The 20831-nt window shown below is 35.8% G+C and overlaps 1 protein-coding gene across 1 annotated transcript in view; it reads left to right on the top strand.

The window, feature by feature from the left end:
- The window catches only part of LOC116422449 (myosin-IIIb-like), a 179656-nt gene that overhangs the window by 99986 nt on the left and 58839 nt on the right, over positions 1-20831 (top strand). The window contains exons 8-10 of the mRNA XM_031960481.1: positions 9899-10010; positions 11355-11517; positions 13263-13343. Coding sequence (XP_031816341.1) covers positions 9899-10010; positions 11355-11517; positions 13263-13343 — 356 coding nt within the window. The remainder of the gene's footprint in view (positions 1-9898; positions 10011-11354; positions 11518-13262; positions 13344-20831) is intronic.

The raw sequence follows: 20831 nt of genomic DNA, 5'->3' as shown, positions 1-20831 counted from the left end.
GAGTGTAGCTGGTTCTATTCATTATTGAACAATTGGAACTGATTTGGTTCATCTTATTGTTGAAGAGGCCAGTGCCCATCAGAATTGATCATCATATAGTATTATTGTTGAAGTATATAATAATTTCCTGTCCTGCTCATTTCACTCATCATCAGTTCATGTAAGTCTCTCCAGGAATCCTCCTGCTGGTCATTTCTTACAGAACAATAATATTCCATAACATTCATATACCACGATTTATTCAACCATTCTCTGATTGATGAGCATCCACTCAGTTTCCGTTTTTTGGCCACTACAAAGAGTCCATGCTAACATTATTGAATGTTGTCCTTCATAGATGCAACCACAGAGATAACTTTGATCAATACTCCTTTGAATACTAATATCAAGCTAGACAGGAAATAAAAAGATGCTTGCCAAGGGTGTTTGACAGTACCATGGAGGATATTTTGTGCAAAGTCCAAATGGAAAAAGGATTTCCTGTAGATGGTGGAGTTCTCCAGATGTTCTTGTTTGCTGATGGTATTGTTTTTATTGCACTTATCCCTGAAATACTACAGGGGTACCTCAATTAGATCCATGACATCTCAAGAGAGATTGGACTAATAGTCATCCATATAATTAACACAACAACAACAAATAATGTTGGTTATATCTTCCTCTCTAAAATATTAAATAAACATATTGTCCAGATTAGCACATGCAATTAGACCACTGATTTAATCCATTAGTACATGTACCTTTGGATAAGCCAATGAAGCTGAAAAGTAAACTGAATCCAAAATTGATTAGGTGGAAGAACTAGAACTCAATTGAATTTGAGAAACTATCAAGTGCTTTCAATAGTTCCAAGGTGCTCCTGATCAACAACCCCACCCCCCTCATTTTTTTTGTTTGTTTGCTTGTATCAGCATACTATTAGAGATACTATAAGGCTATGGTTTATGGAACACCATGATCTTAAAGGAATTAAATTTACATGTGATACTAAGGACAATAGAAAGATGCAGATGAGTATGTGTATACTATAGTATATCACTAGTGATGACTTCCATGCATGATGAGAAAAGGAAAGCTCTCTTAGACTACTCTCTTGTATCTATTAGCTATTCAAAGAAGGCCTTGAGCACATTGTGTAGTTCCTTTATGGAAGATTGATAAAGGATCTGGATGAGACTCTTATAAGATGTGAAGGCATGGATAGGTTATGATCTCTTCCATTGGAAAGAGTGCCCATCTGAATGATATCAAGGATCTATGGATGTATGATTTGAGGGTGAAATCAATGTGGCCCTAGGTCCTAATGGTCTGGAAAACAAGTTTTTTTTAATCTGGAGTTTCCAAATAATTCTTTGGATGATTCTTAAGAAAGCTGTATATCTTCTCTATCTTTCAATTTGCTTAAATGTAAAATGAAATTAATATTGAAGTCTACGGAAAGCCTTTCCTGATTTCCCTAATTATTAGCATTGTAAGTTCTTTCATTTCTTTTTGTATCCCCATTGCCTGGAAACAAAGTATGTGCTTAATAAAATGCTTATTGTCAAATTTGTGGAAGATATTACATCTTAAATTTCAAATCTTAGATAGCAGTCCTTATGTAGTCTCCAAATATTATTTAAACTTGTAGAACATTAAGAACTAAGTCTTCCAACAGAAAACTAATATCATTTCTCATGTGGCTTCCAGTCAAAGAGAATGAACATGAATTATATTTAATATAAACCCACCAGAACTAAAAATCATAGTAACGATTGCTAGGAAAAGGCATCAATATGAAAATATAATTTTAAAGCATTTTGCCCAGAAGGACAACAAATAGTAACAAGAGGGCCAAATTACATTGTAAGAAAACTTAATGCACTGCATGACCCCTTTTGAAAGAATGACATTAAAACACTCTGAGGCTGTAAGTTAAAACTGCAACCACCACAACAAATAAAACCCAAATCCTTTGAAAACCTATCATTGACTCAGAGTTATACAAGGACTCTATATTAGGACAGATAGTTTGTACCCCTCTGAGCACAATCTCATACACACACATATCTCATATAATTGAAAGGTATCTTTTAAAAGGTACAAATCCTGACCAAACAAATTAAAAATGTGAAAACACATTTTCCTGGAAAAGGTATAAAATTTGGACATTTAAATGGATTGGAAACTAATGTCAAAGCTCTTAGAAGAGCTATGTAAACTACATAATCTTTCTGTCTTTTGCTCTCCTTGCCCCATTCATAGCAGTAAGAGTAGCATTTCCTAAATTACATTTATGGAACCCTGGGCGTCTGCCACATACAAATAAAGGTTCCATTGGAAAATTGCAGTGTTAGTTACATTTTTCTCTCTAATATATTAAACATGAAACCATATATAGGTATATAAATTTTATATATCTAAAAATATTTGCTATACATGGTGATTTTTCTGATTATGAAAAAAAACAGGCTTAATTCCTCTATTTTCTTCTAAAATTCTTTGAACTTTTGTTTATCCCAGGACTTTTCTATATATTTATGAGTCTGTCAGTATATTTCAAGCCCCAAATGTTTCATGATCAAAAATGTTTAGGAAATATTGAGTTTGAGAAGGAATTAAGTAAAATAGAAAAAACTAATTATTTCCCATAGAAAACAATCTAGGATAATCTTTCTATCAAGTCACAATAACTTAAGAGCAGCTTAATGCAGACCACCTTACATGAACCAAAATCTATCTACTCCCAGAACATATTCCTTCCATTCTAAATTAGTTCAGTGGCTGATGTAGTATTTCTCTCTCCAACCCAATTTATGTCCTCATATAGGAGACTTAATGTTCATATTCAAGTTCCCTTAAACATACTAACCTGCAAATTATTCTGTCTGCTCAACTCTCAAAACCTACTTTTTACTCTTCCTTAGTTATACATAAAGATGGCAACATTCTTGATCTTACTATCCCCTATAAGTATTTCATTTCCATGATTAAGTATTTGGAAATTTCTTTATCTTTATTATAATTTCCTATCATTCCATTTCTGCCCATGCCTTGCTCTTCCCAAACATATTCTTCATCTTCATCATTATTTAAAATCTCTCAGTACTTTACCAACTGTTCTACCTTACTCTGATCCCTTCCCATTCTCAACACTTTAGTGAATCTAGTTCAACTGAATATCATCTCCCCTAAGAAATCCCTTTTAACATCTCTCATCCATCCGCTTCTCTCTACTCACAAAGCCACAATTCTAATTCAGGATCTCATCATCTCTCAACATTTAAATGCTATTTTGCTACATCAGTAGCATCATAGTTGATGTCCCATCCTTAAGTTTCTCACTAATTCAGTCCATCTTCCACTGAATTGTGAAAGTGATTTTCCAAAAGTGCAGGTTTAAAACTATCACCCCCTTCTATTCCTTTTTACCTCTATTATCCACTATTTCTGTTTGGCATTTAAGCCCTTTCACAATCTGATTCCTTTCTACCTTTCCCATGTTTTTACATATTACTTTCCCTTCTCACATTCTGCAATTCAACTGACCAACTCCAAGATATTCTAATTTTTGTCTCAATGTCTTTGTACTGGGTTCTGTCATGCCTGGATATCACTAACTCCTCATTCCCAAGAGTTAGAATCCCTACTTTCCTTCCAATTTAAGCTTAAATCCCACTATCTGCGCAAAATCTTTCCCAATTTCCCTGGTTGCTTGTACAGTCTCTCCCCGAAACTGGAGATTGAAGAGGGCATGTACAAAACCGCCCTACTTTATTCCAGCAGAACACCTTGATTATCCTGATGTTCAAGTGCTTTGAGAATTACAAAGATTCTAGCTGGTTTTAGTCACATGTGATTGGCATACTGAATGGCACTTGAGCTTTGAGATGATGAAATAATTCCCTCATTGGTGACCTGACAGGAAAAGCCAATGCCTCAGCAAATCTTTACAGTGAATGGCCTGCTCTCATTTGAACTCTCTCTATTTTTCATTCTGCCTGCAGAATGTGTGATTTCTCTTCAAACTATATCTCCTTGGTTAAGGATAGGAGACAGTGAACTTCGTCTTTTCCTCCCCACTGAGACAGAAGTTAACTGATTTGCCTAGTATCACACAACTACTAAGTGTCTGAGACTTGATTTTAACTTGGGTCTTTCTGATTCCAGGCTCAGTTTGGGGGCTATTTTGCCATCCAACTGTCTCAAGAAGGCATGGAACTCTACCACTAATAGTATTGTGACATTAGGTCACTGGATCTCATATCAAATGAGAATACTATTTTTTTTTTTTATCAACATCCTGGAGTTATTATGGGGATGAGATAACATATATAAAGGGATTAGACTGCCTCAAGAAATAGCAAATACTCTCTCAAACATTAGATGATCATATATCTGGTGTGTGTAGAGTAGATTTTTGTCTTGGTATGTGTTGAAGTGTAGCTTTTAAATATCTCTTAAATTCTGTGATTTGGCATCATATTTTATAAACTGTATGGCATAGAAATATCATCTATTTCTATTTCCCATCAAAAGAAAAATAAACTATTCTGTAATTTCTTTGGTGTGGATATTTAATGGGTTTTCTGATAACCAACATAAGTCTGATTTCCACTCTTTTATTCATCAAAAGCACAACTTTTAAACTCCACCCCCAGTAAAAAATTTCTTCTTTCTCCTCATATTTCTTAATTTGTTTAACAGCTGCATCCCTTTGCCTTGATCACATTCTACACTGTATCATGCTGATTTTCATACAGCATGGACTAGGGAAAGAATTATGGGCTTTGGGGCACCAGAAGATTCCACTTGGAATCTTGGTTCTGTGTGTTCATGAAAAAAGTCACTTAATCTTGCCAAGTCTCAGTTTCTTTAACAGTAGAATGGTGATGACACATTCACTAATTACTTCAGAGAATTGTAAGCAAGACACATCTTAAAGCACTTCATAAAAAATAGTGTGGTTCAGCAGAACAACACCAACTGGAGTTAAAAGCAACACTGAGTTAGTGTTTGTATTCTGGACCTTAATTTTCCCAGCTATAAAATGGGGTTGATGACCTCTGAGGTTGCTTTAGCTCTAAATCTATACTTCTGTGTGAATTCATATTATTTTACCTTACCTTCCCCATTTACTAGTTTGTAAGTTCCTTTAAGGTAGGGACTGCATTTTTTTTTTCTTGTATTCCTAAAGATTACTATTAAATATTTGTTGAATTGATTTTGTTTGAATGTCAGTGACTTTAACCAACTATCCTTTTAATTTCTTTTTTATTGATACATTTTGTTGTAATATAACCTCTTCTTAACATTGAATCTCTACCCCATCCCTTTTTTCGAGAAAAAAAATACAATTAAACAACATAAGAATCTAAACTGACAATTCTGCCCTCTTATAATTTAACATTCTACCACTCCTTTAAAATATATTTTAGATAAAATTTAAAAATAAATGTTCATAGTGCCATTTACAATTTTTCTTATGAATAGTCAACTTTTTTTTTTTTTACCAACAAGCATACTCTGAATCTTCCTAGTAGATCATTCATAACCTTTATGCTAACTAAATGTCAAAATATCCTAATATGATTATCTCTAAGGGAAGATTGTTTTCTCAACTGCATGTAATCTTCTCATTTGTCTAACCTCTTTAATCTCTTCAATAGCAATATCCAGGTAAGGAGCCCCTATTTCCTTTCTCATTCTGTGGTAGAAGAGAATGAAAAATCTACATAGATTATCTAAAGTTGTTTTTAAAGGCCCTGAGATTACTTTTCTCCCAGTTACAAGGGTAATTTTTTTTCACTTCTATGCATCTGCTTTTTTTGTACTTTAATCAGAATTGAGTATAATTTGTTTGAAATATAATAGGATGTTTCTCTTCCAATACTTTTTCCAATTAATGCTCTGTTTCAAAATGTTGTCCTTCAAAGATTTAGATACCTGTTTCTGAGACTTAGAATAAAACATTTTGAGCAATAATTTTAAATGGAAATCAAATGGGATTTTTGGACAGAAACATAAAAATATACACTGGTTTCATTATGAGGGCAATGATTTGTATGTTAAGACAAGGTAGCAATAGGGGAAATAGATTAGCTCAGATAGCTTGCAGCTTTTCCTCCAAATTTCAAACTAATTTAAGAATGATTTCTGTATAAAAGAAGGAATGCAATAAAGAAATGTGTCTTTATACTTCCCTAAGTTGTCTGGGCTGCCATGATTAATTTTTTTATCATAAATAATTTTACTGATTTATTGATTCTCTGTACCAGTTCCTCTGCCAATTCAACCTATAAGAACATATCCAGAAAGGAAATATATGTGCTCATTCTTTTGGTCATCTCCTGATTTGAAGGCTTAGCAAAGACTTAGATTGAGCTACAAAACAAGATAGTATTTTAACTATTTGGCTTGGATCCCTTCAGGAAAGTCAAGACCCCAGAGCCTATAGCATGTACTATAACTCTAGATCATTTTTGCTATAACATCTACAAATTCAGCACAGAAAGAGGGAGATAACAAAAAACACTTCTGTGCATTCTATATGTCTACTATGATCCAGCTGCTTTAGAAACTTTTATGTTTCTGATTCTTCTGGAGCTAAAGGCCTCCAAGCACGAACTGGAGTATTATCTCTCACAAAAAAAATATGAATTCGAGTGAAAAAAATCCATAATGAATTTCCCAATACACATTAGCCCATGTGTGTATCCTTTCTCACTTGGAAATTAGGAACTGCTGACCTTGACCATGACTTTGTCAGGACAGTCTGACATAGTTTCCTGGAGTTGCTTGGAAGGGGACTTTAGAGGCCATGTAGTTCAACCTATCTTCATGGATGAGAATATTGACTCTGCTTTTAAAAAAAAAAACAAACAAAAAAAATCATACAAATAATTCCTTCTGAGATCTGACACCAAGGACTTTTTTTTTTTCTGCATCTAATATATTCTCCATAGTGTGTGATGTAGGTGCTCAGGAAATATTTTATTATCACTAGCAATAATTATTAAGAATCTACTATGTGCAAGGCTTGGATAAGTGATATACAAGCTCATGTAATGTCATGGAATACTGGAACTAGGTACTAGGTAACCAATCAATAAATATTAAATACTTACTCTGTGCCAGACATTGTATTAAGGAAGGGCTAGGAATAAAAGTACAAAGAATTTTTTTAAAAAATCCCTTGGCACAAGGAATTTATATTCTAATAGAAGAGACAAATACATATAAAAATATGTGCATCCTCTCTTATTGAGAAGAAAAAAAAAAGTAAGTCAGTCTCTACTCTGGAATTCACACTTAACAAAAAAAAGGACATCCTAAATATTAAAGTTAATAAGTACAAAGATTTACAAGACAGTTAAATAAAGGGTAATTGGGGAGGAAGGGCATTAACAATTAATTAGCAGGGATCCAGAAAGACTTCATTCAGAAGACAGTTCTTAAGGCTGTGACTTGAAGGAAGAGATTGAAGAGCCAAGGTAAGGACGATGTAAGGCAGGTAGGGGGCACAGAGGATAGAGTGCTGGACTTAGCATCAGGAAGACTCATCTTATTGAGTTCAAATCTTTCCTCACATATTGTGGCCCTGGGCAAGTCATTTAACCCTATTTGCCTTGATTCTTCATCTGTAAAATGTGCTAGAGATAGAAAAAGAAACCAGTATTTTTTTTGCCAAAAAAAAAAAATAGCCAAATGAAGTCAAGAAGACTCAGACACAGCTAAAACAAGTGAATAACAACAACAAAAAGTGGGGTACATTCTAGGTGTCTGGAATGGCCTAAGCAAAGGCAGAGATGGAAATGGAGTGTCATAGACTAGGTTCCAGTCTAACTACTGATTTTTCATGCCTCAGGAATTCTGTGCTTGGGTTTTCTGTCACACACCCTGCTTCCCTCCCCACAAACTCCTTCTCACATCTATTCCCATTGGAGATACTTACCTTTCCACCATCCACAAAATCAGATCAGGCCAGGCTGTACCAGGGAAACCATGCTGAGCTATAACAGTGGGAAGCTAGAGATGAGGCAGGGCAAGGGAATCTGTGCTGATGTCATTCCTGCTGAGGAGGGGCAGAGGCTGACAGCTGGTTTCCACTGCTCCTCCTCTACCCCCCCTAGGCTCCAGAAGCCATCTGTCTCAGTAGGCCACTGGGCATTGGCCCAGATGCCCTGTGGCTTTGCCCAAGCCTATCCAGTAGAGTCTCTGCACCAGAATTTGCCTTGCCATTTCCTCACAAAGGTGGAAGTGGGGATATCTTAGAGGTTGGAAGGGTTCCCAGGATCTTTGAATATAAATGTTTCCAAGGAGCTTGGCAGTAAATTTAAACTTCTTTAAAAAAAAACACAACACTCTAAGATCTAAGCTGAAAGGTTAAAAGTCTCAAACACTAACCAATTCAGCTAATTTTTAGGTTTCCAAAGGGTTAAATTTATTAGGCATGGCAGCAAAGAGGAAAGGAGGAAAGTATCCTCAAATTTCTTTTTTAGGTGATGACTGGGTCTCTTAATGTGATAATATGTTCAAGAAGTTTTATTTTGTTTTTAAAGAAAAATGGAAAAGTTCCTTGAATTATTCTTTGAATTAGAAATAAAAATTGACTGGAAAATTCAGAAGTTCACTAAAACAAAAGAACTGAAATGTTGGCAGCATAAAATTAATAAATATATTTACACCAAGTATTACTTTTTAAATAGGAAGGAAGGATTTTTTTTTTTTATGCAGCTAGATTGGTTGTATTATGACAGTCCATACACTCTTTACTTTGCCTGCTAATTGCTTCCAAGATCATTGATAATATGCACAATAGAATGAAAGAATTTTTTTTTAATAATACTTCAGCATTATAAAACTATGACTTGCAGAGCTGGTCCCTATCTTCACTGAAAGATGTAGAAGGAATATTATTACAGATAATTCCAGCATCAGTGAAATCAGAGGTCCTGTTCCCCACCCTCCACAAAAGAAAAGCAGTACCATTTCCTTCCTTTTAAACTAGTTACCTGTGCTAGAAGTTCAACTCTAGAGCTTTGGCCTCTCCATTTCCTACTTGAGACAACTGACTCCACCTTAGACAACCAGGTATCCCACACTCCCAAGAGGCTTATTATATTAAATTATTTAGAATGAATGCCTAATTGGCATAACCTTCTTACCTTAGCATTCCAGAGGATAACAATCAGACAGCTTCAGCCTCCAAAGTGGGCTCACAGGAATATTACCAACCACCATTTTCAATGTTTATTTATTTATTACTATATAAGCTGTGTAACATCCAGCATTGGATTCTGAGAGGCACAAATGATTTAGTTTTGCAGTCAAATGAAGTTGCCATCCAGTATTTTTAAACTGCATATAAATATGAAATCCAGATTAATAAAATTATAAGCAGCAGAAAAAAACAGGTAAGTTGGGGAGAGGAGGGGATCCAGATCTGTGATTTCATAGGAACTGCAATTCCTGATGAGAAATCCCTGTAGTAATGCAAAGTAGACACTGTTCTGCAGCTTATACTCATGGTGAGTTGCTTAAGGTAGTGAGAAGTTGAGTGACTCAGCCAAGAACACCATGAATCACTTTATGCAGGATGGACTAGATTCCAATTCATTCTGACTCTGAAGCAAATGCTGTCTCTGATATCTTATAATGATTCTCACACAACTAAAAGCTAAATGAAACATTATAGCAAAATCTCAGGGACATGGGAAGTATAAACTACATATTTCTTCTTACCACCATAACATTCTCTTCTTTGAAGTAACATGTGATACATTGTTATTGGCATGCAGAAGAGTTTTACTAATAACAACCATACCATAAGTGTCATTGTGTTTATCACAGTCCTATGCAGTAAGTAGTCACTGCATTCAAAGATCCTGAATTATGTGTTCTCTCTTTTGCCTCATAGGTACTATTATTTGGCATTTAGAGCCCATGAGTCACCACTTGCTAACAAAGAAAGTTGCATTGCTATCTTGGAAAAGTCCAAACTAGACCACTGGGTGTTGGGGAAAACAAAGGTAATTTTTTTCTTTGCTTTTCTGATTATCAGTGACCACCATGTCATGTGTTTGTCTCTGTTCTCTGAAGGTTCTGGTAAATAGATGATCTCCACCTCTGACTTAATAAGCCACATCTTAATTTAGAAATGACTCATGATACCTTTTGTTACGGTAGGTATGGCAGGATCTCAAAGGTGAAAGAATGAAGTTTCCTTCTAGTTGCACATCGAAGGCAGAGACTGTTTTGCTTTATTTTGTTTTGTTTTGTTTTTATAACCCCAGTGCTTTGAATATAACCAATACTTAATATTTATTAAGTGATTAAATTTAATTGAATTGAATATGGAGTTATAAAACAGATATATTATCAAAATGTCCTCTCCAGTTTTTCTCATACTCCTGCTTATGTCGTGTTTCATTGGATATGCCATTAATATTAATACCAATGAGAAAATAATTTTTTTAAAAATCTAAATTTGGAGGGTACCTATATTATTATGTATAGATAATTCTACATGCATTAATTAAGTACCTCAATGTATTTCATCCTTCTATAATTATTCCATTTGGTGTTATTATCTATTTGTAATACCATCTTTAAATCGCCAACTAGAAACTGGTCCAGGAATCAAGCTTGAACATTAGCATTGGCTTATTCTTGTTATGCAGGTTTCTGAAGATCTCATTTGTGAACTACACAGGTCTGTTACTTCTCCCTTCTTTTTTCTGCTGGCCCATAAGCAGCTTCTGTTTGTTAGCACTTCCAGCAGAGGGTGTGCAGGGTCAGAGAGATGAGATAAAACCTCAGAGCTGGTAGTAGTTCAAGTAATAGCTGTAGCAGTAGAGAAAATCAAAGTTGTTGGCTGAACAGACTCGGGAATTGTCTTTTGATTTCCTTTGCCCATATTATATTTGCTTCCTGTTATTGTGCATATTCAAGGATAAGCTGCCCCTTATAAATGGGATGTATTAGAATACACTAAACAAATCACCTGTGTAATGAGAATAATGAAAAGAAAGAAATAACTTACTATTACCCAATGTGGCAACATCTACATTTTACAGGTAAAACTAATGACAGGTTGCTTTGTGTTCTCCCCCCGAGATTATTATTTGTTTGATTTCTGGTCATACTGATTACAATGCAGCAAAGACTTCCTGGTGATGACGTTATTCATATTTCTATTTAGAGTATCATGTGGTAGTGTCATATTTTCTTCTCATGCCTATATGTGTATAAAATGATGCTTAGCAGAATACCTGGCACATAGATCTTTTTTTTTTAATTTAATTTTTTTTTTTTTACATAGCTTGATAAATGCTTGTTGCCTTGACTAATATTGAAATTGTTGTTTGTTCCAGGTTTTTCTCAAGTATTACCACATAGAGCAGTTAAATTTGCTGCTTCGAGAAGTTATAGGCAGGGTGGTGGTCATACAAGCTTATGCCAAGGGGTGGCTTGGAGCTAGAAGATATAAGAGAGTTAAAGAGAACAGAGAAAAATGTGCTGTTACCATCCAATCAGGTAAATGTGTTCACTACCTCTGGGTTGTCATTTCAAGTTGTAAAGTTGTTTGCTAATCATCTAAAGCTTAGCTAAAAAGTTCTCTGTGCAACCAGAATAACAACCTTTAGTGTCTTTTTTTTTTTCTCTCTACCTAAAAGAGACACATTTCAGATCTGTCACCAAATTATCTACCATGGAATTGGGGCAACATGCTGGCTTCCATGCTTTTTGCCCTTATGGACAGTAGAAACCTTTGAAGAAATGTATTAATCATGCAGATCTTTCAGTCCATTCTGATGCATTTCCTTTTCGCTGCAGAATGAAAGGCTATTGCAGGAGGGAGACAGAGACAGAGACAGAGAGAGACAGGGAGAATATTTATCAAATGCTTACCTTGTGGGAAATGCAGGAAATACAAATACAAGCAAAAAGAATGTCCCTCTCTTCAAAGAACACCACCGCCCAAAGGGAACTGAAATGGGTAGGGGGTTAGAAAGAACATATCTACTATTAAGGAGATTGGGGCCTCCAAGGTGGAGAGAGTGGAGGTCTGAGGTAGCATGGTCTGTTCTAAGTTTGAAAAAGAGCATTATGGGTAATGTGGGTGTTTTGCAAAATAAAGATAACCATGGCATCTACTATAGTACTTGGCAAATGGTAGTTAAACCATACATCTGAATGGAATTGAGTATCTTTTTTTTTTTTTAATTAATGTTACAGATAGCATTTGAGTGAATGGATTTTGTTGTTGTTATTATTATTATGGATAGTTTCTCTCATTTGTAGGGAAAAAATGCTGGACCTAGGACATGTATTTCTATTGTTATTATGCCCAATCCACCTTACTCTACCTAGGATTCCATTATTCAGCAACCTGGAACCATTAATTATGATACTTATAAAAATGAGTACTTAAGCTGGAAGGGAGCTGTTTTCCTCTTCCCTCCCCCTTTTAGGTAGTTTTAATTCATACTCTCTGATGGCTGAAAAATGCAAATCACACCTCTCAAATCCCTCCCATTTCTATTTTCTCCCTTATCTCTCTTTATTCTCTTTCTTTCCCCATTTTCTCCGATTTCCTTCTCTTCTCTCCCATTATTTTCTTTCTTATGCTTCTCTTTCCCTTGAATTTCCTTTTTGTCTTCCTTTCACAAATCCAAAAAGACAAAAGATTATTCCAATGTATATTCTATTGGATATCTCAATGCCAAACCTTCACCAACTCCAAGCCCTAAAGAGCCCTCGTGTAATAGATTGTATGATAAGAATTTTGGTACCTCTAATCTCTTCCCTGAGATAGGAGATAAATGCCCAAAACTCTTCAAGAGAAGTCATTTACTTCCCCAACCCAGTTTCATGAAAAGGTAAGCTTTAGGAAGAAATTCTACCCTGGAAATGACAATATTAGAGCTAAATCTATCCACTTGCTTATGAACCATTGTTTATTCAATGTGTAAAAAAGACTATGGAGAGTCAATTTTGCAATTACAGAGGTTAATATGGCCCCTCTGTGAAGATGGCATAAAATATTATAAAATATACCATTTTTTAAAATCACAAGGTAGAATTCTAGAAACAAAAGACTCTTTGGAATTGATGGCAAAGTAAAAGGGAAGAGCATCAATAAAAAAGGAGAGGAAAAGTATGAGAGGAAAAGAATGGAATGAGGTAAAAGATTAAAAAAAAATAACCAGCTAATCTCAGTAGTATAGCACTTTCTCAAATTAATGTCATTCCCAGCACATGGTTTTTTTTATTTTTAGCTTGGAGAGGATATGATGCTCACAGGAAGTTTAAGAAAATAAGCAACAGAAGAAGTGAGGCTGCTGCTCATATTCAAGCAGGTAATTAAAACATCATTTGTATGGTTCTACTCTCTATCTTAAAATTTGAGGCAGAACGCAGATTGGTGTTTTAGCCAGAGGGTGACAGGATTTAGAGTTGGAAAGGGTCCATCTAATGTAACTCCACACACACCCCATGTCATAAATGAGGAAACATTCTCTCCCCTAGCAGCTCCTTCTCACAAAAGCAGAAAAAATTGGGGGGGGGTCTCTCTTAACAAGATGAATCCCTGAAAACCTAGCTCCCATGACTGAAACTCTGACTCATTTCATTACTGTGTACTGACTCCTCTGGGTTCTTGGAGGGTTAAGTATGACATGCCTTTGGTGGCACAGCTTGGCTTGGGCTGCCTGGGAAGAGCCAATCCTGGCTGCTGGGCTCATCTATTCCTTCCCTGGCTCCCTTGTCATTTTGATCTTCTACAAAACATCAATGCCTACTGCTGCTGTTAAAGTTGTTCCTGCCAGATTGGTTTATTTCCCTGAACTAAGTCTCCAAGCACTTCTCTTCATCTAAAGCTGAATATGCCTAATTGAGGGTCTTAAAGAAATAGGCCCTAGGGTGCTACCTGAGTCTCCTAGCAAACAGGAAATTGGAGACCGAACAGAACATATGTGACCAGTCCAGTGAACTCAGCAGCAGCAGTAGGGATATTATTTTAGCCACTACCAGCCTGGAAGCAAACTTGAAAAGCAACAATAAATATTTTATGGTATCTCTGCCTAGAACCTAGGCAGGGTAAAGTTCTAGATTTCAGGGCTCTGGTCCAGGAAGTCTCCCATGATGTACCATTGCTTCAGTGAGACCCCTCTATGTTCTATCTGCTTTCTTGACATCTTCATTTACAACCAAAATATTTGGAGGCAAGGGAATAATTTTAAAAGTAAATGTGTAATTTTAAAACAGATCTTCTTCCCCTATTCCTCCTTTTTGTCTCTTCCCCACCCCCTACCTCCAAAGATTCTGGACCTTCCAACTTCAAAGGGTTAGGAAGAGGAATGTAATTCTACTTACAGAATAAGAAAGGGAGGGTGGAGTTTATACAGCCCCAATCTCCCAACACACACATACACAGACTGTCTCCTTCTTAGAAAGAGATACTGTACTGATTTCTGGTTGGCTAAGAGCCCAACATGTGTTTTAAAATATAAACTTAAAGTTCAGATGTTGGAAATCCACTACAAAGCTCACTTGTCAGTATATAGAAATCATAAGCCAAATTCTACTAGGTTATGAAAACTCAACTGTATATTTTAACTTTGCAGGTTTATCCAGTTATGTCCTTATTGTTATACAAAGGTGCATAGCAAATACTTAACTGTGATAATTCCATGGGACTCTATAGTATAGCTCTGTGTAGTAGATGTCATAGGAGTACATATTTTAAAAATTAAAATTAAAAAGCCTAAATGTCTCTAGTGCTCCACTCCTCTTCTATCAAGAGCCATCCTCAACAGCAAACCTAAGTGAATATATGCTATATGTCTTAGGGGATAACCATAGGTGTGGGAGGAAAAAAAAACTTGTAACTTGGGCAGAATCCTTCTAGCATCACCAGTGGAACTCATGACCAACCATTTGGATACGCAAATGGGTTGAACACAATAAGATGAAATTTAGTGGGAGTAAATGCAAGGTATATTATTTGAGCTAACTCTCCCCCCCTCAATTATACAAATACAAGATGTTTTAGCTAGGCAACATTTCATGTGAAAAAGAGATTTTAATGAACTGCAAGCTTAGTATGAGTCAATAGTAGGAAATGGTAGCCAAGAAAACTAATGAGATTACATTGCTTTAATAAAAAGTATCATTCTACAAGGAAGGAAATGATATTCCTTCTACATTTTGCCCCCATGTATAGTATTATGTTCATTTGTGTAAATCATATATTAAGAGAGACCTTGAAAAGTTAAGAGTATGTGTTTCCCCAATAGAAGATCCTTGATAATAGCAACTGTTTTGCCTACTGTTTTGTCTCTGAACTCCTAGGATAGTACCAGGTACATAGTAGGCAATTAGTAAATGCTTGTTGATTGATTGGTATCTAAAGGAATGTGATCAGGATAATGAGGAGATCTGGAACTAAGCCATAATCAGGTAAAGTTGAATGAATTGGGAAGGTATAGCCTTGAGAAGAGAAGAGAATCCTATAATATCTGCCTTCCACTATTAGAAGGGCCATTACAAAGAAGAATTTTAATGCAAGAAGGGGGATCTTAGAAATCATCTCATTTTGTAGATGAGTAAGATGACGTATAGTAAAATTGGGTAACACAGGTTATCCAATATACACAGATTAATAAAGTCAGTCAAGATTCCAACTAGTGCCTTTTGATCTAGTCCCATTTCACTTGCCCTTAGACAGTAGAACAAAAGCCATATAGGACGTTATAGAGAAACAGATTCCAGTTCTGGGCAAGGAGAGCCTGCCTAACAACTAGTAATGTGACAAAGGGAAATGAGTCAATTATAAAGATAGTGAGTTTCACATCAAGAGAGAGATATATATTCAAGTGAAATCTGATTGATCACTTATTAAGAATAACATGGTGGTGGGTAAAGAAGGTTATATTCAGGTAAGGGTTAGACTAGATGACTTTGGAGATACCTTTTCCTAAAAGTTTATCATTCTGTCTTTTTAAATTTTTATTTATTTATTTATTTATTTTTCATTCTAAGTCTTTTAAGAGATTTTGGTATTCAAGAATAGTGACTAACTGTATGTAATCTTTGATCCCTAATTATGTCTTGTCAATGGACTCTAATGATTCTGAAGGAAAGAAGGAGACTGATAACTTTGCCTCACTTAAATCCAATTCACTTCCAAGTCAAGATATCACCCTCTTGACAGCATTGGTCCATTTTGAGAACAAAGGATAAATAACAATTGGGTACCTGCTTGGCCAGTCAACTGTACTAAAAAAGTAATGCAAAGGCAAATGGCACTTTAGTTGCCTTCTGAAACACCAAGATTAAGAATTAGACTGCCATTTTGGTGTTGGCCCTTCCTTGGATTTATTAGATAGACAAAACACTTATTAAATTCTCTCAATTTCAATCTCCTCATATATGTATTGGGGGTAAATATATTTATCACAGGGTATAAAGATATACTTTAGTTAAAATACTTTGTAGTCATAAAGGCTTACCTATTTAAAGATGAGTAACTATTGGCAGTAACAAGGCTGAGATATATTTAAGAGAATGGTTTCTGATGTTCTAAGAAAGCCAACTTTCATCCGGTAACTTCCTCTTCCTCCTAGGATTGTAGGATCATGGTACTAAAACTACAAGGCACCCATCCAATTGAACAGATGAGGAAGTCAAGAGATAGGTCGAAGGATTCAGAAACAGGACTTTAAGCTGGAAGCTCTGATTGAAGAGCCTACACTTTCTGTTTTACCATGCTATGACCCCCATTTTTAGATTATATAATATTTTAGTATTTCTTTTAAAGGCCTAATTAATTTTTTGTTTTGTTGGCTTTGCAAAGTGTCACCTTCTAATTGCGAGTCTCTGAGCATTATTTTGCTCTGTTACATCTCAGAATAACTCAGGTCTCCAGGCAAAGTTGGTCTTTTGCTTTTAAAAAACTCTAGTAGGAGGCTAAGAGGTATTATTATAGCATAAAAATATCTCGATGCTCTCTGAGTTTTTTAATTTATTATTTTGTAAAACAAACCATTGAATTTGAAATTTAGATGCTGTGGGATTCATTTATTGTATTTCCAATTCTGCCCCCTCCCCCAAATATTTCTTTTTCAATGGTGTCACTAAGATATGCTGTATGTTTTTTAAGGAGTAGTTCTTGAAATTTAGGAAGCATTTGGCTTACATGTTTCTACAGAACAGCGCATATTGAAATTTGTTTTCCTTTCATCTCCTTCCCAATAAAAGCAGCAGTAAGGCTTATCCCTTTAGCTTCCTCAGAACTTCCTTTCAGAATTCCCGACCTATTACAGCACATTCACATACCAGAAACAAGATGCCTTTTCATGCTGTCAACCTTTTTCATCTGAAATGTAAATTAATTCTTGCTGGTGTGCCTTGACAGAGATCAAAGTAGGGGTATTAACCTTATTGGGCCTTCTCCTCATCAGAATCAGTTCCAAGGACTGGGAGGTTGGTGCTAAGAAGTCTATGTTCCCTGTTATCTGTGGCCCTCCTCCAGGCAGCCCTCTGTCTACAAGTCCACATTTCAAAGGCTCTGATTCCTTTTATAAATGACCTTATCATTACTTTAAACTGTGTGGAAAAAAAAAATGATTTGCCTGAATAATTCTTGAGGGATTATCCTGCTCATTTTAATTGTGGGCCACTTCATTCAGATTCCTGGATATCATTTAAGTGGTTCTGACAGCAAGGGATCCTACAGTGATAGAAAGGGGGAAACACAACTCCTGATTGGAAACCCCTGACTTGCTTACATTGTTCATTTCTGGCCTGTCAGTCTTTGAGGTAGGCCACATTTGCATTTTTAAAATAAACAGATGCCTTTCAAATACATGAGCTGGTGGTCTGGAGATCTCTGTGGGCCCAAACAGTTCACCATCCATTGATCAAATGTTGGAAGAAAAAACAAACTGAAAAAAATACCCAATATACATGAGGATACATTTCCTATGTGTATAATGTTACACCAACAATGAAAGGCTTTTATGAGAGAAAGGAAGGACAGGGGTGGGGGGAGTGGAGGGAAAACTTTGAAAAAGTGTAACATTTTATGAGTTTCAAACTAAAAAAAAAAAAAAAGTTTGAATGTCATTTTGGCCAGAAGCCTCTTGTTTTGTTGTATACTTATTTCTTGGCACTATGCTACTCTTTTATGGACCTAGCCCTGGAAAAGGAACAAACTAACCTGTCTAAACACTAAATAATTTAAAAAATATCCCCGAACAAGAGAATTCAAAATATATGTGCTACATTTTTGGCGGTAAAATATTAGGCATTGCAGATAAAAGCTGTTGGTTATCCATGATTCCATTACTGATGGAGCTTTTATTAAAAACCAACAAATTGCAGAACACTGATAATAGATTAACATTAAACTGAAAATGCCTATTTTGCTTACTGCATAATAATAAAGCAAGCAGACTAAGGGAGACAAGGAGAGCTTATTCTTCTGGGTATTTTTAAAAAAATTATTATTGTATATATGCACTGGTATTAAAACTGCCCCTATAATTCAACATCTTTTTGAAAATTTAGAATAGCCCAACTAGTGGGCACCAGGAAGAATGAGATAGGAGGGGAAAGGCCATCTCATAGATAATATCAATAGTCCCCAGAGTTGTGAAGGGAATTTCAAATAACCTCTCCCTAGATTTGTTTCTTCAAGCCATATCCATTTCTATCCCAGCTTACTACCCCCATGTCTGTCTCCCTCCCTCCTTCTCCCTCCCCCCTCAACACACACAAGTTCGCGCATGCACACACACACACACACACACACGGAAAGTAGAACAGGAAGAAGCAATTGGTTTACAGCACATTCTCATCTAATTGCTTTAGTACTGTGGAAATGTGTTGTTTTCCCTTTCTCCCTGTCTCTGATCTTTCCTTTCCCTCTCCCTCCCTAAAAGCCAGATGTTATCAGAATACAACTCAGGCCATTTTCAATGATGGTTGATTCCTCTTCTGGCCAGCTAGAGTTGAGTGTGCTCTAAGGGACCAAACTAAGTAGGCTCTGCATCAGTCAGAGAAAAGTCTGTTGTTGTTGTTTTTTAAACATAATAACAAGTATATGCTATTGGCCAATCAATGGCCCCTTTAAGCTACCAGTTTAACCTATTGCATATGTTTCTTCATTCACTTCTCCAAGTTTAGCCAAATTAACCTATTTTCCCCCCTTACACAGCTATGCCCACCCCATGCCGAGAATTTTCTTCATCTACAACTTCACTTCCCCATAATTCCTAGCTTCCTTCAATGCTCAGCTCTAGGGCTACCTCATAAGGGAAGTCTATCTTGCTCTCCCCAGTTATTTGTACCTTCCCTCAGAAATTACTTTATGTAGATTTTTATTTTGTTTTTAATTTTCCATGGATATAGTTTTCTTCCCCCTTCCCTGCAATCCCTTCCTCTTAATCTTTGCCAAGAGAATATAAACTTGAAGGACAGACAATTTCATTCATTTAATTTTCATTTATGTAGTAATTGTTCTCTTCCTTTTCCCCATGTCTTTCTGTCTTTTTAAAATTTTCTTCTCTCTTTTTCATCTCATTCTTGGGGAAATTTTTGCATGTTTCCCTCTTCTGTGGTTAGGACAGTGCCTAGAATATAGTAGTTGCTTAATAAATGGGCGAATAATTATGGATTTCAGTTATTTGGAAGAGGTTGTTATAAATGATCAGGGCTGCCCTTACATGCTGCTTCCAAATGTAGAAAGTCCCAACCCACATTAACAAGTGCACTATGCTGCATTTTAGGCCAGGTTCCTCATGGACACTTTTTTTTTTCCCTAGAAAAATCTGATTTAGTTAATAAAGTATTTAGGAATCTAGTCCTAATTCACCACTGACTGTAAGTAAGAGCATAGACTTTAAAAAAAAAATTAATAGCTTTTTATTTACAAGTTATATGCATGGGTAATCTTACAGCATTGACAATTGCCAAACCTTTTGTTCCAATTTTTCCTCTCCTTCCCCCCACCCTCTCCCCTAGATGGCAGGATGACCAATACATGTTAAATATATTAAAGTATAAATTAAATACAAAATAAGTATACATGACCAAACTGTTATTTTGCTGTACAAAAATAATCGGATTCTGAAATATTGTATAATTAGCCTGTGGAGGAAATAAAAAATGCAGACAGGCAAAAATGTAGGGATTGGAAATTCAATGTAATGGTTCTTAGTCATCTCCCAGAGTTCTTTCACTGGTGTAGCTAGTTCAGTTCATTACTGCTCCATTAGAACTGATGTGGCTATTCTCATTGCTTAGGATGGCCCTGTCCATCAGAATTGATCATCATATAGTATTGTTGTTGAAGTATATAATGATCTCCTGGTCCTGCTCATTTCACTCAGCATCAGTGTAAGTCTCTCCAGGCCTTTCTGAAATGATTCTGCTGGTCATTTCTTACCGAACAATAATTTTCCATAATATTCATATACCACAATTTATTCAGCCATTCTCCAATTGATGGACATCTACTCAGTTTCCAGTTTCTGGCCACTACAAACAGGACTGCCATAAACATTCTTGCACATACAGGTCCCTTTCCCTTCTTTAAGATCTCTTTGGGATATAAGCCCAGTAGTAACACTGCTGGGTCAAAGGGTATGCACAGTTTGATAACTTTTGAGCATAGTTCCAAATGAGCATAACCTTTTAAATGTTTGATGGAGCCTTGTTCTTTAAACTACCTTCAGTGAAAAACCTCCAAGCCTTTTCTGCCTTTAAAAGAGATCCTCTTTTTTACAGTATTTGTAGTTTACTATGAGATTTCCATAGCATTTGGGACTAGATTTCCAGAAAGA

This window comes from Sarcophilus harrisii, chromosome 3, assembly GCF_902635505.1.
Source record: "Sarcophilus harrisii chromosome 3, mSarHar1.11, whole genome shotgun sequence".
In the NCBI taxonomy this organism is placed as follows: Eukaryota; Metazoa; Chordata; class Mammalia; order Dasyuromorphia; family Dasyuridae; genus Sarcophilus; species Sarcophilus harrisii.
Note: the sequence above shows the minus strand (reverse complement) of the source record. Positions and strands in the feature narration are given on the sequence as shown.